We start from the raw sequence: 19876 nt of genomic DNA on the forward strand, positions 1-19876 counted from the left end.
CTGTGAAACTATTAGAAGAAACTGGGGAAATGCTCTAGGACATTGGTCTAGGCAAGATTTTTTTTTGTGTAAGACCTCAACAGCACAGGCAACCAAAATGAAAACAGACAAGTGGGCTGACATCAAGCTAGAAAGCGGCACAGCGAAGGAAACAGTCGACAAAGAGATAACCCACAGAATGGGAGGAAGTATTTGCAAACTGTCCGTCTAACAAGAAATTCGTGACCAGAACATACAAGGAACTCAAACAAATAGAAAAAAAAAATTCTGATTTAAAAATGGGCAAAAAATCTGAATAGACACTTCTCAAAAGAAGGCACAGAAATGGCCAACAGGTACATGAAGAAATGCTCAACATCACTAATCATTAGAGAAATGCAAATCAAAACTACAATGAGATGTCAGCTTACCCCAGTTAAAATGGCTTTTATCAAAACAACAGGCAATAATGGATGCTGGCGAGGATGTGGAGAAAGGGGAACCCTCGTACGCTGTTGGTGGGAATGTAAATTCGTACAGCCACCATGGAGAACAATATGGAGTTTCTGCAAAAAACGAAAACTGGAACAATCAATATGATCTAGCAATTCCACTACTGAGCATATATCCAAAAGAAAGGAAATCAATACACCAACGAGGTATCTGCACTCCCATGTTTGTTGCGGCATTACTCACAATAGCCAAATACGGAATCAGTCAAAGTGCTCATCAATGGATGAATAGGTAAAGAAAATGTGGATGTGGTACATATACAAAATAGAATATTATTCAGCCATAAAAAAAATGAAATCCTGTCATTTGTAGCAACATGGATGGAACTAAAGGTCATTATGTTAAATGAAATAAGCCAAACACAGAAAGGCAAATATCGCATGCTCTTCTTACTCATATGTGGAAACTAAAAAATTGGATCTCATGAAGATAGAGAGTACATTTATGGTTACCAGAGGCCAGGCAAGGTATCAGGAGGAGGGGAGGAAGAGAAGTTGATCAACGGATACAAACATATGGGTTTATAGAAGAAATATGACCTAGTGGTTGATAGATCAGTAGGGTGACTATAGTTTACAGTAATCTTGACCATTTCAAAGTAACTAGAAGAGAATAGCTTGGATGTTTCTAGCATAAAGAAAAGATAAATATTTAAGGTAACAGATGTCCCAAGTACACCAATTTGAACTTTATAAATCACATGTACTCCAAATCTATGTACACCTATTATACATCAGTAAAATAATTGCTTTTTTTTTTGAGACGGAGTCTAGCTCTGTCACTCAAGCTGGAGTACAAGTGGCACGATCTCGGCTCACTGCAACCTCCGCCTCGCAGGTTCAAGTGATTCTCCTGCCTCAGCCTCCTGAGCAGCTGGGATTACAGGCACCCGCCACTACGCCCAGCTAATTTTTGTATTTTTAGTAGAGACAGGGTTTCACTGTGTTGGCCAAGCTGGTCTCAAACTCCTGACCTCGTGATCCACCCACCTCGGCCTCCCAAAGTGCTGGGATTACAAGCATGAGCCATTGCGCCTGGCCAATAATTCAATTTTTTTAAAAAAGAATGAGAATGGTGCCATTTTACATTTTGTTTGCTTCTTTTTTTTTTTTTTTTTTTTTTTGAGACAGGGTCTCGCTCTGTTGCCCAGGCTGTGCAGTGGCATAATCACAGCTCACTGTAGCCTTGACCTCCCAGGCTCAAGTGATCCTCTCTCTGTAGCCTCCTAAGTAGTTGGAACTACAGGCATGCACCACCACGTCCAGCTAATTTTAATATTTTTTTTGTGGAGATGGGGTTCTCCCATGTTGCCCAGGCTGGTCTTGAACTCCTGAGCTCAAATGATCCTTCCACCCCAATCTCCCAAAGTGCTGGGATTACAGGTGTTAGCTACTGCACCCAGCTTCACTTTAGGTAGTTCTTTGACAACTTTTCCATTTCTTCTCTTTAATACATTGAATTAATTTGAATTTTAACAAATTTTCCTAGGGAGTTTTTCAGTAAGGTTTTCAAATTTATTGAGTTATTTTTAGCATTTTTGTTTTCTCTGTATCTCAGGTTATGCTCCCTCTCTCACGGGCTTTCTCTTTTTCTTAATTAGGCTCACTGCAGATTATTTTTGTCTTTTGCTCCTCTATTTTTTTTTTTTGGAGACAGAGTTTCACTTTTGTTACCCAGGCTGGAGTGCAATGGCGCAATCTCGGCTCACTGCAACCTCCGCCTCCTGGGTTCAAGCAATTCTCCTGCCTCAGCCTCCCAAGTAGCTGGGACTACAGGCGCGCGCCACCATGCCCAGCTAATTTTTGTATTTTTAGTAGAGACGGGGTTTCACCTTGTTGACCAGGATGGTCTCGATCTCTTGACCTCGTGATCCACCCGCCTCGGCCTCCCAAAGTGCTGGGATTATAGGCGTGAGCCACCGCGCCCGGCCTGCTCCTCTATTTATATATTATTATTGTTATTGTTATTTCTTTCCTTCCTCTCTTCTTTCCTTCCTGACAGGGTCTCCCCTGATAGAGGTATTACCCAGGCTGGAGTGCAGTGGTGCAAGCAGGGCACACTGCAGCCTCAGACTCCTGGGCTCAAGCAACCCTCCCGTGTAGCTGGGACTACAGGCACACACTTCCATGTCTGGCTGATTTTAAATTTTTTGTAGAGATAGGGTCTTCCTATATTGCCCTTCCTATATTTCCTGGTCTCCAATTCCTAGGCTCAAGAAATCCTTCTGTCTTGGCCTCCCAAAGTACTGGGATTACAGGCATAAGCCACCACACCCAGCCTATATATCAGTATTATTTTCTATTTCATTGACTTCTATTTTTAAAATTAATTCTTCCTATTTTATTTTTTCATTATTTTTCCATATCCTTGATTATTTTATACCTTATTTAATAACTAATGTATCTTTATTATACATCAAACCCATTATAAATATAAAATTTTTAAAGCCTATATTATGCCTTTTATTGCCTTTTTTTTTTTGAGACAGTCTCATCTCACCAGACTGGAGTGCAGCGGCGCGATCTCAGCTCACTGCAACCTTCGCCTCCCAGGTTCAAGTGAGTGTCCTGCCTCAGCTTCTTGAGTAGCTGGTACTACAGGCACACATCACAACACCCGGCTAATTTTTTATTTTTAGTAGGGACAGGGTTTCACCATGTTGGCCAGGCTGGTCTCCAACTCCTGAGCTCAGGCAATCTGCCCAGCTAGGCCTCCCAAAGTGCTGGGATTGCAGGCATGAACCACCATGCCTGGCTTATTTTTATTTTATTTTTATAGAGACAGGGTCTCACTATATTGCCCTAGCTGATCTCGAACTCATGGGCTGAAGCGATCCCCGTTTCAGCCTCCCAAAGTGCTGAGTTTACAGTCGTGAACCACAGCACCTGGCTCAGAGTTCCAATTTTGCAAGATAAAAATAGTTCTACAGGCCGGGCATGGTGGCTCAGGCCTGTAATCCCAGCACTTTGGGAGGCCAAGGCAGGATGATCACTAGGTCAGGAAATCAAGACTATCCTGGCTAACACAATGAAACCTTATCGCTACTAACAATGCAAAAAAATTTAGCCAGGCATGGTGGCATGTGCCTGTAATCCCAATTACTCAGGAGGCTGAGGCAGGAGAATCGCTTGAACCCAGGAGGCAGAGGCTGCAGTGAGCTGAGATTGTGCCACTGCACTCCAGCCCAGGCGACAGAGCGAGACTCCATCTCAAAAAAAAAAAAAAAGGTTCTGCAGGCCAGGTGTGGTGGCTCACACCTGTAATCCCAGCACTTTGGGAGGCCAAAGTGGGTGGATCACCTGAGGTCAGCAGTTCAAGACCAGCCTGGCCAACACGGTGAAACCGCATCTCTGAAAAAAAAGAAAAAAAGAAAAAAAAGTTCTGCAGATGTTGGATGGTTGGTGGTGATGGTTGTGCAACAATGTGATGTGCTTAACACCACTGCACTGTACGTTAAAAATCAGTTAAGATGGTCAATTTTATGTGTATATTATCATAATTTTAAATGAAAGAATCAAGTTTACTTATAAAGTTAAGCATAAACCTATCCCATAACTGAATAATTTCTCTCCTAGGTATTTATGTCAGGCCTCCAAGTCCAAGCCTGGCCATTCTAGCCTTGGTGACCCACACGTATACCTCTGGATGGTCCCCAGGAGTCAGGAAGTCTGAAGTAACCACAAGTAACCAGGTGGCCAAAGAAAGAAGTGAAACAACTTGTTCCTGCCTCAACTAATTGCTCTCCCCTTGCAACCTGCAACCATTGTTCCTATTCAGCCTTGTGAAAATTTCCCCCCCGACACTGGGTTTCTCAAGTCCCCCACCCCTGTAACTATGTAATGTACTGCACCCTCCCCTCTGCTTGCAACAAATACCCCCCAACCCTTATGATCATGCCTGTTTGTAATAAATGACCCCTATCCTTGTGATCATGCATCCCGTGATGCCCTTTCTCTCCCCAAGATAGATTACCACCTTTAACAGATCATTTGCCCCAACCTATATAATCAATCCCCTTTCCTACCCTCTTGGCCTAACTCCTTTCTCGGACTTGGCCCACTTGTACCCAAGCATGAAATAAATGGCCTTGTTGCCCACACAAGGCCTGCCTGCTGGTCTCTACATGAGTGACATGTGTGATAATTTACACAAAAAAAACAAAACATATGTCCACAAAAATGTTCATTGTTCAAGAATATTCATAGCAGCTTTATTCATTATAACCAAAAACTGGGAACGAAAAATGTCTGTCAACAGAAAACGGATAAACAAAGTAGCTCTATCCATACAATAGAGTACTAATCTGGAAGAAATGACTGATACATATAACAATATGGATAAATGTTAAAAACATTATTCTGAGGAAAAGAAACCAGACACAAAAGGAAATATACTGGTTTTATGAAAATCAACAGCAGAAGAATCTAAACAATGGTGATAGCATCAGAGCAGTGAGGGGTGGGAGTGGAGACGGGAAGGCAGGGAGGCCAAGGGTGAGGGGAATGGGGGCATGAGGCGTTACTGACTAGACAGGTCCAAGAAGGGTTGGTTCTGGGTTGATGTAAGTATTTATATCTCGACTCGGGTGTTGGTTCCACAGGTATATATGTTTGCCAAGACTCATCAAACTGTATACTTAAGGTCTGTGAATTTACTGTATCTTCTTTATACCTCAACATAATTAGTATTAAAAAGAAGAGAAAGTCCTCTCCTTGCTCTCCACTTCTTCCCTTGGGGTCAATGAAGCGAGTATGAAAAAACTAATGTGATTTTGATGTGATTCTGTGTGCTGTGATGCATGTCATTTATCAAATAGCAGCTCATTTCTTGTGAACAGGTTGCTTATAATAAACCAAGGGCAACAGGTCACTGCTGACTGGCCTAGCTCCCTTAGCCAGCATCACAGGTGACAAAGAGGGAAGTGAGAGATAGCAAAGGTGAACTTCCTGTATCAGGACAGCATCACACAGGGGCAGGAGACAGTTCAGGAGGGTGGGGGCATAGCTCACGAGGAAGATTGCTTGGTGAGCAGCAGGCCTCCGCATTATCTCTGGTATCAGTGGAGAGCTGGTTTCCCTGGCAACAGGGGCCTACTTAGTAAATGATGCCTACCAAGCAGCAGGCATAAACATATCCATAGCAAGTGCACATAGTGAAAGATCTCTTCACCAAATATTCCCTGTTAGTCTACGTACTCAGATCTGTTGATGGTTTAAGAACAATCAGAGAATACTGAAAGACATAATAAAAAGCTTCAGTACCATTACCCACTTCTTTTCTCCCCTATTCCTAGTAACAACCACCTGTAACCTTTTTTCCTCCTCCTCCTCCTCTTCCTCTCCTCCCTCCCTCTCTCCTTCCCTCCCTCCCTCTCCTTCTCTTTCTTTCTTTCTTTTTTTTTTTTTTTTGAGATGGAGTTTCGCTCTTGTTACCCAGGCTGGAGTGCAATGGCGCGATCTCGGCTCACTGCAACCTCCGCCTCCTGGGTTCAGGCAATTCTCCTGCCTCAGCCTCCTGAGTAGCTGGGACTACAGGCACGCGCAACCATGCCCAGCTAATTTTTTGTATTTTCAGTAGAGACGGGGTTTCACCATGTTGACCAGGATGGTCTCAATCTCTTGACCTCGTGATCCACCCGCCTCGGCCTCCCAAAGTGCTGGGATTACAGGCGTGAGCCACCGCGCCCGGCCTTTTCTCTCTCTTTCTTTCTTTTCTTTTTTCTTTTTTTTTTGAGATGGTCTCACTCTGTTGGCTCACTATAGCCTCCGAAGATATGCTCCATTAATTCATTAATAAACGTTTAAGATTGTGAAACAGAACACATATATGCAAAAACACAAATGTGTATCTTAATGAATTGTAATACAGTAAATACCAGCATAACCACCATCCAGGTCATAAAATAAAATTTTGTCAAAATCTTAGAAGTCTACGTCAACATTTTCCACCCTTGGCCCACAGGTCTCTTTCCAATTCCAATGTTCCTCTCTCCTCTTAGAGATATCCACAATTCTGAATTTTATGGAAATAACTTTCTTGCTTTATTAAAAATAATGTTATCAAATAAATATGCTTCTCTATACATACAATTTAGTTTGCTTATTTTTGAGCTTCACATAAATGGAATAATACAGCATATATTGCTGGGCACAATGGCTCATGCCTGTAATCCCAGCACTTTGGGAGGCTGAGGCGGGTGGATCACCTGAAGTCAGGACCAGCCTGACCAACATGGAGAAACCCCGTCTCTACTTAAAAAAAACAAAAAAACAAAAAAAAAACCATAGGCTGGGCCTGGTAATTTATGCTTGTAATCCCAGCACTTTAGGAGGCCAAAGTGGGCAGATTACGAAGTCAGGAGTTCAAGACCAGCCTGGCCAACATGTCAAAACCATTTCTCTACTAAAAATACAAAAAATTAGCAGAGCATGGTGGCATGCACCTGTAATCCAGCTAGTCAGAAGGCTGAGGCAGGAGAATCAGTTGAACCCGGGAGGTGGAGGTTTCAGTTAGCTGAGATTGCGCCATTCCACTCCAGCCTGGACGACAGAGTGAGACTCTGTCTCAAAAAAAAAAAAAAAAAAATTAGCTGAGCATGGTGGCATATGCCTGTAATCCCAGCTACTCTGGAGGCTGATGCAGGAGAATCGATAGGGAGGCAGATGTTGCGGTGAGCTGAGATCATGCCATTGCACTCCAGCCTGGGCAACAAGAATGAAACTCTGTCTCAAAAAAACAAAACAAAACAAAACAAAAATAGCATATATTGAATTTGGCTTTATTTGCTTAGCATTGTTTTGAAATTCATCCACGTTGTTGTATGTAGCTATATTTCATTCATTTTTACTGCTGTTCAGTATTACATTGGATTAATTGAATACAATGTATGTATCTCTTCTACTAGTGACAGATATTTATGAATAGGTAGGTTCCAGTGTGGGGCTGTCATGAATAATGCTGCTAGGAAGATCTTTGTATATATGTTTTCGTTCTGATGTGAAAGAAAAATTTTCACTGCTTGTTCTATCAGTTACTGAGATAATTTTGTTCAAATCTCCTGCAAGCATTGTGAGTTTCTCTTTGTGATTCTGACAGCTTTTGCTTTATACATGTCAAGGCAATAATATTTGATGCATACATATTTTGTACCAATGTTAATTCTTCCTGGTGACTTGAAGCTTTTATCATAATTAAGTGGTCCTCTCTAATTTTTTTGTCCTAAATTCTGTTTTGTCTCATATTAATAGAGCTAGACCAGCTTTCTTTCATTTTTTTTATAGTGCTAAAATACACATAATGTAAAAATTTCCATTTTAACCATTTTATTTACTTTTTTAGAGGCAAGGTCTTGCTCTGTTGCCCAGGATGGAGTGCAGTTGCGTGATCATGAAACCGCCTTTGCAAAATCATAACTGAGGAAATTATGACAATGAAAGAAATCAGACCTAACCAACTCCATCTTGCTTCTAACCTTTAAGCTGTCCTTATTCATTTCTGGGAGTAGGTCAAACTAACTTTGGGAAGGAATTCAGGTCATGGTTTGCCTCTGAAACAAAATTAATAACAGCCCTTTCCTTTAAAGACCCCCTTCTTGCCCGGGAGCCAGTCTGCCTTTGCTGAACTAACAAATTAGCTACAATATTAGAAATTACAGTTTAGGGGCCATACAACCTCTGGCACCCAGAGTCTGAACCTTCCCATATTGCTCCTGGGGATAACATCACTACTGTAAAACCTAAGATCAGTGCTTGAGATACTTTGCAGACCCTGCACTCAGTGGATCAGCTGACACCACCCAGACCGGGAATCTGGCCCAATCAGTTCCGCCATCACACCCAGGAACAGAAAGCAGCAAGAAAAACTTAGACCCCGTATGATTCCATCTCTAACGTGACCAATCAGCACTCCCAACTTCCCAAGTTCCTACCTGCCAAATTATCTTTAAAAACTCTGATCCCTGGAATGCTTGGGGAGACTGATTTGGGTAATAAAACTCCGGTTTCCTGGACAGCCAGCTCTGAGTGAATTACTCTTTCTCCATTGCAATTCCCCTGTCTTGATAAATTGGCTCTGTCTAGGCAGCAGGCAAGGTGAACCCATTGGGTGGTTATAATCAGAGTTCACTGTAACGTCCAACTCCTGGGCTCAAGCCATCCTCCCTCCTTGTCCTCCCAAAGTGCTAGGATTAGATTACAGGCATGAACCACTGTACCCAGCCCCATTTTAAAAATTTTAAAGTGTACAATTCAGTAGTATTAAGTACATTCATGATTACCACTATCTAGTTCCAGAACTTATTTATCATTCAAAAAAGCACTCTATATCCATTAAATAATAACTCCCATCTGTTCAACTGCTGGTAACCACTATTCCATTTTCTGTCCTTAAGACTATTCTATGGCTGGGCACGGTGACTCATGCCTGTAATCCCAGCACATTGGGAGGCTGAGACGGGTGGATAACCGGGAGTTTAAGATCAGCCTGACAAACGTGGAGAAACCCTGTCTCCACTAAAAATACAAAATTAGCTGGGCTTGGTGGCACATGCCTGTAATCCGAGCTACACAGGAGGCTGGAACAGGAGAATCGCTTGAACCCGGGAGGCAGAGGTTGCGGAGAGCTGAGACCATGCCATTGCACTCCAGCCTGGGCAACAAGAGTGAAACTCCATCTCAAAAAAAGAAAAGAAAAGAAAAGAAAATGACTATTCTGTGTACCTCATATGCATAGAATTATATTTCTCTTTTTTATCTGACTGTATTGACTTAGCTTAAAGTTCTCAAGGTTCATTCATGTTGTATGTGTTTGTACTTCATTCCTTCTATGGCTGAATAATATCCCATTATGTACCACATTTTGTTTATCTGTTCATGAGTTGGTGAACATTTCAGTTGTTTCTACGTTTTGGTTAAGAAAAAAATACGCGAATTGGACTTCATCAAAATGAAAATCTTGTGTATCAAAGGCCGCTATGAAGAGAAGGAAAAGGCAACCCACAGAATGGGAGAAAATATTTACAAATCATGTATCGAATAAGTGATTAATATCCAGAATACATAATGAACTCCTACAACTCAACAGCACAACCAAACAATCCAATTGAAAATGGACAAAGGGCTTGAATAGCCATTTCATCAAAGATATCCAAATGACTAATAAACATATGAAAAGATACTCAACATCACTAATTATTAGGGAAATGCAAATTAAAACCACAATGAGTTGTCACTTTCCATGTACTAGGATAGTTATTTTCAAAAAAGAAAAATAAGTATTGGCAAGGATATGGAGAAATTGGAACTCTCACATTTTGCTGGTGGAAATGCAAAATGGTACAACCACTTTGGGTACAGTTTGGTATTTTTCCAAAAAGTTAAATAAAATTGTCATATGATTCCACAATTCCACTCCTAGGTATATAGCCCAAAGAATTGAAAACATGTACTTACACAAGCATGTGTACACATGTGTTCATAGTAGCACCATTCACAATAGCCAAAAGGTGGAACCAGCCTAAAGTCCTTCAACAGATTAATGGATTAACAAGTTTTGGTAAGTTTTGGTACATAAATACTATGGAATATTATTCAGCTATAAAAAGAAACGAAGTAGGGCGCAAAAGAAATGAAATAGACTGGGCGCCATGGTTCACACCTGTAATTCCAGCACTTTGGGAGGCCAAAGCAGGCAGATTACCTGAGGTCAGGAGTTCGAGACCAGCCTGACCAACATGGAGAAATCACATCTCTACTAAAAATACAAAATTAGCTGGGCATGGTGGTACATGTCTGTAATCCCACTTACTCGGGAGGCTGAGGCAGGAGAATTGCTTGAACCCAGAAGGCAGACATTTCAGTGAGCCGAGATTGCACCATTGCACTCCAGCCTCAGCAACAAGAGCAAAACTCCCTCTTAAAAAAAAAAAAAAAAAAAAAAAATTAGCTGGGTGTGGTGGTGCCTGTAGTCCTAGCTACTAGGGAGACTGAGGCATAAGAATCGCTTAAACCCAGGAGGTGGAGGTTGCAGTGAGCCATGATAGCGCCACTGCACTCCAGCCTGGGGTATAGAGCGAGACTCTGTCTCCAAAAAATAAAAAATAAATAAAAATAAAATTATTATCTTAGTCTGTTAAGGCTTTATAAAGCTTCTAATTACCATAGACTGGATAATTTGTAAATAATAGATTTTTTTTTTTTGGTTTTAAGGAGCAGAGAGTTTAATAGGCAAGAAATAAATGAGAAGGCAGAAAGAGGAGGCTCCTCCTTACAGAGATGCGGGGGTGGGGGCTCCCAGCCAGGTATATATGCAGAGGATGGAGGAGGTGATGTCCGATTTGCATAGGGTTCAGAGGATTCGTTTGACTAGGCATGCTATTCACATAGCCTGTGAAAGAGCTGGCCTTCCGACCCTAGCCTTTTAATATGCAAATGCAGGGCACAATGATGTTCTAAACACGGGGATATATGGTGGTGGCCCTGTTGCCTGGAACAGGTGAGTAAAGGGCAAGAAGGCTACAGGAATCGCCATATTTGGATGGATCCAGTTTCTAATGGCCTGCATTTGCCTATCAAATGTTGCCAGCCTAGCTCCAAGAGCTGGGACTTTACAAGAAACTTTTCCGGAGATGCTTTAAAAAATGAAAACTAGGCCGGGCGCAGTGGCTCACGCCTGTAATCCCAGCACTTTGGGAGGCTGAGGCGGGCGGATCACCAGGTCAAGAGATCGAGACCATCCTGGTCAACATGGTGAAACTCCGTCTCTACTAAAAATACAAAAATTAGCTGGGTGTGGTGGCATGCGCCTGTAGTCCCAGCTACTCGGGAGGCTGAGGCAGGAGAATTGCTTGAACTCGGGAGGCGGAGGTTGCAGTGAGCCGAGATGATTATGCCACTGCACTCCAGCCTGGCTCCTGGAGACAGAGCAAGACTGTATCAAAAATAAATAAATAAATAAATAATGAAAACTTTGCTGGGCGCAGTGGCTCACGCCTGTAATCCCAGCACTTTGGAAAGTCAAAGCGGGTAGATCACCTGAGATCAGGAGTTCGAGACCAGCCTGACCAACATAGAGAAACCCCATCTATACTAAAAATACAAAATTGGCTGGGCATGGTGACATATGCCTGCCCAGCTAGTGGGGAGGCTGAGGCAGGAGAACTGCTTGAACCTGGGAGGCGGAGGTTCCCGTGAGATTGCACCATTGTACTCCAGCCTGGGCAACTAGAGTGTAACTCTGTCTCAAAAAAACAAAAAACAAAACAAAACAAAAACTTCACAAGGACTCCTTTTCCTCTCTATCTGCCTAAAATAATTTATTAATAACTCCTACATTTTCCCCTGTGGAGATGCCACTCTAACTGCTGTTAGGGGGTTTGGGCAGTGACACTTTCTGGCTACTTCCTGCTGAAAAGGGGCGTTGAATGGGGAACAGCAGCTAGGGCTCTTCCTGGGGTCTATCTAAGGGTCCTTGGAAGAATGGCATGTCCATGTGTGGTTCAGTTTTCAGCACCATTGGGAGTTTGATTACTTGTAGGTAAGAAGAAATAATTCGAGTTATAGTATTGAGTATACAGGGTCCAAATATCAAAACAAGCCATAAATAAGAGATGGCTTAATAAAGGGGTTAACCAATTCCATAAGGAAGACTGGAATTCATTAAAAAGGCCTTGTAGCCACCTGGGGCTGAAGCCAGCATTTTCCCTGAGCCTGTTAATAATTTTGATTTTATTTTTAAGTACCTTAGATTTTCCTCTACTTTATTAGAGGTATTAATCCAAAAGCATCATGTTTCATTTAAAACTGCCTCACTGGCCGGGCATGGTGGCTCACGCCGGTAATCCCAGCACTTTGGGAGGCTGAGGTGGGCGGATCACGAGGTCGGGAGATCAAGACCAGGCTGACCAACATGGTGAAAACCCATCTCTACTAAAAATACAAAAATTAGCTGGGCGTGGTGGCGCATGCCTGTAATCCCAGCTACTCAGGAGGCTGAGGCAGGAGAATCGCTTGAACCAGGGAGTTGGAGGTTGCAGTGAGCTGAGATTGCGCCGCCACTGCACTCCAGCCTGGCAACTGAGTGAGACTCTGTCTCAAAAAAAAAAAAAAAAAAAAAAGGAAAGAAAAGAAAAAACAAGAAACAAAAACTGTATCACTAAACCCAACAAAAAGTCGTAAAAGACTCAGTGATAGTAAAACTATCATGTTTCCTTTTTGTCAGTAGCTATTATCTCTGCTATAAGCAGTAATTAAGCAAAATACGATAGCAATGGAAATTTCCCAATATTTCAGTTAGAAGGTGCTACCATGTATAATCCTATGGCAAACAGTAGAGTGTGGACAGCAGTTCCCACAGGTGTGGTGTGGTACGTAATTTCCATCTAAAATTGTACTTGCCAAGATAAAGAATTCACCTTGGAGGGCTATGAAGTTCCCTGGTTTTATTTTCCCAAACAAAGAAACCTCCAGGTTATGGGCACTTTACTCACTTTCATTACCTGGCGGAATTTAAACAGATTGAAGGCATTGTATTCGAGTGCTACTTTTGTGTCACTGAAAATTTTACTTATAACAATCTTGGTGACCCATAGGGAGACCCCATCCCCTTCAGAGCGGTCTCTGGTTCTCTCTCCTGAGGAGGAAGGGCTCCCCCGCAACCTGCCTCACTGCAGCGGCCTCCTGAGTGAAGACCCGTGCGAGGAATAAGCGCGTACTCTTAGCAACGTGGAGACCGGCCTGCAACCTAAGGTAAAGGATCCTCACATACCTTGGGGACCACACAAAGCTGTGCACAGACCGAGGAAGCAAACACCCAACAGCCGGCAAAGTATTTCCTTGGTGGTTGGGACAGACCAAGATAAGAGAAGTCGTGGGGGGGGGGCGGGGGAGTGATACCTTTGTTGGGACGTACCAAGGTAAGAGAAGCCACGGGGGGGCGGGGGGGGACGGTGAAGTATTTATTGGTCAGGGTGTCTGTGGGGCTAAAAAGAAAAGAAAAAAAAAAGCAGCACATTTCCAGTAAGGGAAATTGAAGCTCACCCCAAAAGGCAAGACATTTCCAGTAAGGAAAATTGAGCCTTACCTCCAAAATGGGAAATACCCCAAGTAGGGTAAGGGATAAAAAGATAAAGCTAGCAACGATAATTTTCCCCTTAATAATCCCCTAGGCCTAATGTTAAACTATTAGAATAATAATAATGGGATGAAAAACAAACAAAAAAAGCAGCTGCTGTCCCAGACCCTTCTCCTATCCTTGTCCCCCTCCTTGTAACTCTGCCTCCTGGGAATCGTCCCAAGAGCCCACTCACTACCAGCCTGAGTACCCTTCCCTAAAAGGACTTCAACACAAGATAGAGCAATGTTAAAAAAAAAAAAAAAAAAAAAAAAAAACATATTCAGAACTTCCCTTTCCCGTCTTCTCACGGGAAGAAAGAGATAGGATCTGTAGAGCTGCTATGGGAGCCTAGGAACGTGAACAACCCCCGACCCCCGCAAAACGTTCCTACAGCGATCAAAAATTTCCCTCTCGAGACCCCCGTGGAACAGTAGCAACGCATCCCACCGAGAAAACATGCAGGAAAATATGCTGGTCTAGGTCTTGAGGATCCTCTTGGGCAGGGAATGCTGAAACTTAATTTTGTCACTAACAAACAATTGGCCAAATATTCACAAGAAATTACAAAAAAAAATAGAGAACTAGAAAGATAAACCTGTAAAAGCTTCTAAAAGAGAGAGAAAAAAATATCCTAGAGGAAGGCCGGGCGCGGTGGCTCAAGCCTGTAATCCCAGCACTTTGGGAGGCCGAGGCGGGTGGATCACGAGGTCAAGAGATCGAGACCATCCTGGTCAACATGGTGAAACCCCGTCTCTACTAATACAAAAAATTAGCTGGGCACGGTGGCGCGTGCCTGTAATCCCAGCTACTCAGGAGGCTGAGGCAGGAGAATTGCCTGAACCCAGGAGGCGGAGATTGCGGTGAGCCGAGATCGCGCCATTGCGCTCCAGCCTGGGTATCAAAAGCGAAACTCCGTCTCAAAAAAAAAAAAAAAAAAAAAAAAAAAAAAAAAAAAAAAAAAAAAATATCCTAGAGGAGAGAGAAAGACTGACGGAGGGAACAGAGGAAGTCAGAGAGAGAGAGAGAGAGATAGACAAAGAGTCAAAGGGGGACAAAGGAAGAGACGGAAGTAGGAAAGAGAAAGCAATGGGCCCTATTCTTTTAAAAGCTAGGGTATATTTAAAACCTATGAATGATCATTGAAGGTCTTCTCGGTGATGGGTTTCTTAAACTCTGTTGTACCCAATCCTTTTTAAAAGATGGCTTCTGGGCTTGTCCGTTGGCAGAGGACAGCGGGGACCTATTTGCCTTTGAGTGAGAAGATCCTCACTCCGGTGGAAAATAACAATACTGATGGACAGTCTTACTCCAAGGGTTTACAGAGTCTCCAAATTTATTTAGTCAAATATTAGAACAAGTCATTTAATTAGCAAAGGTAAACGGAAAATGAAACTTAAACAGATCGAAGGCATTATATTCTTGCTTCTGCCAAGACTAAACAGGAACTTAGAAAATTTTAGGATTAGTTGGATACTGTCTATGGATAGACTCTTATGCCCTAAAAATAAAGCCCTTATACAAAATGCTCACTCAAGACAGGCTAAACCCCCTCATTTCGCAATTACCAGGAATCCAACAGGTGGAAAGTTTACCTCCTTAAGCAGCCATTCCAACTTTTGGTCAGTGTAAACAAGGGCGTTAGGAATACTTGCCCAAAGGCACGGAGGCCACTGACAACCAGTAGCCTTCCTATCAAAAATCCTTAACCCAGTAACCCTCAGATGGCCCAAAAGCATTGTGGGATGACACTTTATTATAAAGTTTGCTAAAAGTTAATAATGTAATATGTATTATCCTAACTTCTAATCTTGTGGCCTTACGCAGTCTGGTCCACAGACATGAAAGAAATTTGCTTTGTTTGTTCTCTAATCTTGCCAAGAAAAAGAAGTTTGCTTTGGAAAAGAACCATTATCATCTATGACAAAAAAAAAAAAAAAAAAAGAATTTATGTAAAAAGAATCTTTTATGAGCCGGGTGCAGTGGCTCATGCCTGTAATCCCAGCACTTTGGGAGGCCAAGGCAGGCGAATCACAAGGCCAGGAGTTTGAGACCAGCCTGACCAACATGGTGAAACCCCATCTCTACTAAAAATACAACAATTAGCCGGGCGTGTGGCGCACACCTGTAATCCCAGCTACTCACTTGGGAGGCTGACAGGAGAATTGCTTGCACCTGGGATTTGGAGGTTGCCTGGGTGACAAGAGCGAGACTCTTGTCTTAAAAAAAAAAATCTTATATGGTAAATTCTTGTCCTAAAATAAATTAATTGGCTGTTTAAAGAAAGGGATGTTTACAACCAGTCAGAAAGTTGAAGATTGTCTGTGAAAGTTGTGAAAAATGGTATAAAAGGAAATTTATGCAAGAATTGTTTTATAATTTAAAAGTAATTAGGCCTCCTGAATGTAAAACTATTGAAGAAACAGTTTATGTGCAAGGTGTGTAAGGAGACTAAAATATACTTTTTGTTAAAAAAAAGAAAACGCTTCCGCCATGGCGGTCATTGGAGAGCAGCAGCCATGGCTGTTCACTACCTTCTGGCTGTGGGCCTCAATAAGGGCCACAAGGTGACCAAGAACCTGAGCAAGCCCAGGCAGCGCCGCCGCTGCAGGCCTCTGACCAAACACATCGAGTTCCTGCGGGACACGATCTGGGAGGTGTGTGGCTTTGCCCCGTACAAGCGGCATGCCATGGAGTTACTGAAGGTCTCCAAGGACAAACAGGTCCTCAAGTTCATCAAGAAAAGGGTGGGGACACACATCCACGCCAAGAGGAAGCAGGAGGAGCTGAGCGATGTCCTGGCCACCATGAGGAAAGCTGCTGCCAAGAAAGACTGAGGCCCCTCCCCAACCTCTCCCTGAAATAAAGAACAGCTTGACCCAATTAAAGAAAAAACCCTAATCCCAGCACTTTGGGAGGCCGAGGCGGGCAGATCGCAAGGTCAAGAGATCAAGACCCTCCTGGCCAACATGGTGAAACCCCATATCTACTAAAAATACAAAAATTAGCTGGGTGTGGTGGTGTGCGCCTGTAGTTTCAGCTACTCGGGAGGCTGAGGCGGGAGAATTGCTTGAACCTGGGAGGCGGAGGTTGCGGTGAGCCAAGATTGCACCACTGTACTCCAGCCTGGCACCTGGCAACAGAGCGAGACTGTCTCAAAAAAAAACAAAACAAAAAAAACCCACATAAAATGTGGATTTCTACCTACATTAAAAAAAAAAAACTAAAAATAAAAATTTTGTTTTGAAGGCCTAAACAAGTTTTAAAATGTTGATTATAAAGGAAATTCTGTGTGTAAACATTGGCTAATGTTAAAGGGGTGTCATCGAGTTTTTCTTTTTCGAGACGGAGTTTCGCTCTTGTTACCCAGGCTGGAGTGCAATGGCGCGATCTCGGCCCACCGCAACCTCCGCCTCCTGGGTTCAGGCAATTCTCCTGCCTCAGCCTCCTGAGTAGCTGGGATCACAGGCACGCACCACCATGCCCAGCTAATTTTTTGTATTTTTAGTAGAGGCGGGGTTTCACTATGTTGACCAGGGTGGTCTCGATCTCTTGACCTCGTGATCCACCCGCCTCGGCCTCCCAAAGTGCTGGGATTACAGGTGTGAGCCACCGCGCCCGGCCTTCTTTTTCTTTTTTTTTAAAGGACAGATTTAAAGTTGAAATCTGCTCCATACTCACCAGTCTGATGACTGAATTTCCTCTTCCAGCCAGTGCACCAAAATGATAGGGCTCCGATAAATGGAGAACACCGGGGTTCCTGGTCCTCGTGATGGTTTAGATAAAACTACACGGACACACGTGAAGTGGTTTTAAGGAGCAGAGCATTTAATAGGCAAGAAAGAAAAGAGAAGGCAGAAAGCAGAGGCTCCTCCATACAGGGACAGAGGGAGGGGGGTGCTCCAAAGCCGAAAGAAGTCCCCCGTAAATAATAGAAATTTAAGGCTGGCTGCAGTGGCTCACACCTGTAATCGCAACACTTTGGGAAGCTGAGGTGGGTGGATCACCTGAGGTCAGGAGTTCGAGACCAGCCTGACCAACAAGGCAAAACCCTGTCCCTACTAAAAATATAAAATAGCCGCATGCCTGTAATCCCAGCTACTCGGGGAGCTGAGGCAGAAAAATTGGCTGAGCCAGGGAGGCAGAAGTTGCAGTCAGCTGAGATTGCATCACTGAACTCCAGCCTGAGACTGTGTCTCAATAAATAAATAAATAAATAAATAAATAAATATAGAAATTTATTTCTCATAATTCTGGAGGTTGGGAAGTTGAAGATCAAGGCACCAGCAGATTTGGTGTCTGGTGATGGCTTGTTGTCTGTTTCATCAATGGCACCTCTTTGCTACATCCTCACATGGTGGAAGAAGGGCAAACAAGACTAACAGACTCCCTCAAACCATTCTATAATGTTAATCCCTCATGGATGGGATTAGTCATGACCCAACCACCTCGTAGAGGCCCCGCCCCTTAATACTATTGCATTGGGGATTTTCAATATGAATTTTGGAGGGACACAAACATTCAAACTGTATCAAAACCATTTTGAAGCAAAGAAAGAAAGAGCATTTTAACCTGTTTTAAATTTCCTTCACTTAATATATTATCTCTTGATATATATATATCCTGAAATATATCTCTTTCCATATCATATAGTGTCCAACAATTTCTTATGGCTAATGGTCCATGGAGAGTAAAAACAAAGCTAGTTCTCTTGTTTTGTTTTTTTTGAAACAGAGTCTCACTCCGTTGCCCAGGCTGGAGTGCAGTGGTGTGATCTCGGTTCACTGCAACCTCCACCTCCTGGGTTCAAGTGATTCTCCTGCCTCAGCCTTCCAAGTAGCTGAGATTACAGGTGTGCGCCACCATGCCTGGCTATTTTTGTATTTGTAGTAGAGATAGGGTTTTGTCATGTTGACCAGGCTGGTCTCAAATTCCTGACCTCAAGTGATCTGCCTGCCTTGGTCTCCCAAAGTGCTGGGATTACAGGCGTGAGCCATTGGTCCCGGCCAAGGCTAGTTCTTTTGAATTGTTTGCTAATCATCAATAGTCACTGTTTTAGGGTGGTGGAATTATGGGTGACAATTTTTTACTCTCACTTTTCTGAAAAAGTGATAAAATGGTTTTGGGACTTAAAAAGAACTTGCTATATCATCTTTATATAAGTCTACTAAGCAGAGATATTTTTTAAAGCACCTGCATTATATAAGGCCCTATGGAGGAAGCAAAGATGAATGAACCTCTATCCCTAAAGAGGAGGAAAATACAAAGGAATAGACATGAGGGAAGGCCTGATTGATTGTGAACTGAGTGGTGTATAGTCATCTTTGCTTGATCTCAGCTAATATAAAGATAAATCTCTGTATGATATTTAGATGTCATTAAAGTTGAATCTGTAAATGTGCTGAGCCTGAGTACGGTTTCCATCCACTTGTGTTAAGATAAAATGTGAACCTGCCAGCAAGTCGTGTAGCTGCACACTCCCGCCACTTGGTGATGGCATACCTAAGTGGAAGGAGCAGCTCCTGGTGTAACAAGTCCCTGCAGGACTGAAGCTAGCTAGGGAAAAGAAGCAACAAGTATATCACCCCAGGAAACAAACACCTTTACAAGTGTGGCCATGGTTTAAGATAGCTGTCAGCAGAGTCCTGGAAGCACTTTCTTATTCTTATTATCCCACCACTTCAATTGTCCCTACACAAGTCTCTGCCCACAGTTCCCCTTTAAGAACACTTTATTATAATTTTTTTTTTTTTTTTGAGACGGAGTTTCGCTCGTTACCCAGCCTGGAGTGCAATGGCGCCATCTCGGCTCACCACAACCTCTGCCTCCTGGGTTCAAGCAATTCTCCTGCCTCAGACTCCCAAGTAGCTGGGACTACAGGCGTGCGCCACCATGCCCAGCTAATTTTTGTATTTTTTAGTAGAGACTTGGTTTCATCTTGTTGACCAGGATGGTCTCGATCTCTTGACCTCGTGATCCACCCGCCTCGGCCTCCCAAAGTGCTGGGATTATAGGCGTGAGCCACTGCGCCTGGCCCCTATTATAATTATTTTATTTCATTTGTTGTCTTACTTGCCACCCTAGCATTCTCGCCATCAGAGACCATTGCAGGCTTTCTGTCCTTTAGTCCTTTAATTTCATTTCCAGACTGTTCTTCCTCTTTTCCTCCCCTTCCCTATGAGAATGTTTCCCAGGTCAAATGCAAATTCCTTAGCCATCCTGCTGAATATTATTTTCCTCCACTCCAAAGCTCTTATGATGATAAACTTGTTGTCAT

General features: G+C 43.0%; 1 protein-coding gene across 1 annotated transcript; it reads left to right on the plus strand.

Moving 5' to 3' along the window:
- The first annotated feature begins 16118 nt into the window (after positions 1 to 16118).
- LOC135268155 (large ribosomal subunit protein eL36-like) lies at positions 16119 to 16436 on the plus strand. The gene has a single exon (XM_064360065.1). The coding sequence runs from the start codon at positions 16119 to 16121 to the stop codon at positions 16434 to 16436; it is 318 nt and encodes a 105-aa protein (XP_064216135.1).
- Positions 16437 to 19876: the final 3440 nt, after the last annotated feature.

Source organism: Aotus nancymaae, unplaced genomic scaffold (assembly GCF_030222135.1).
Source record: "Aotus nancymaae isolate 86718 unplaced genomic scaffold, 86718_ANA_hifiasm-v0.15.2.pri h1tg000038l, whole genome shotgun sequence".
Lineage (NCBI taxonomy): Eukaryota > Metazoa > Chordata > Mammalia > Primates > Aotidae > Aotus > Aotus nancymaae.

Coding starts and splice junctions, on each gene's coding strand:
- LOC135268155 (XM_064360065.1), top strand. CDS start 16,119: ATGGCTGTTCACTACCTTCTGGCTGTGGGCCTCAATAAGGGCCACAAG.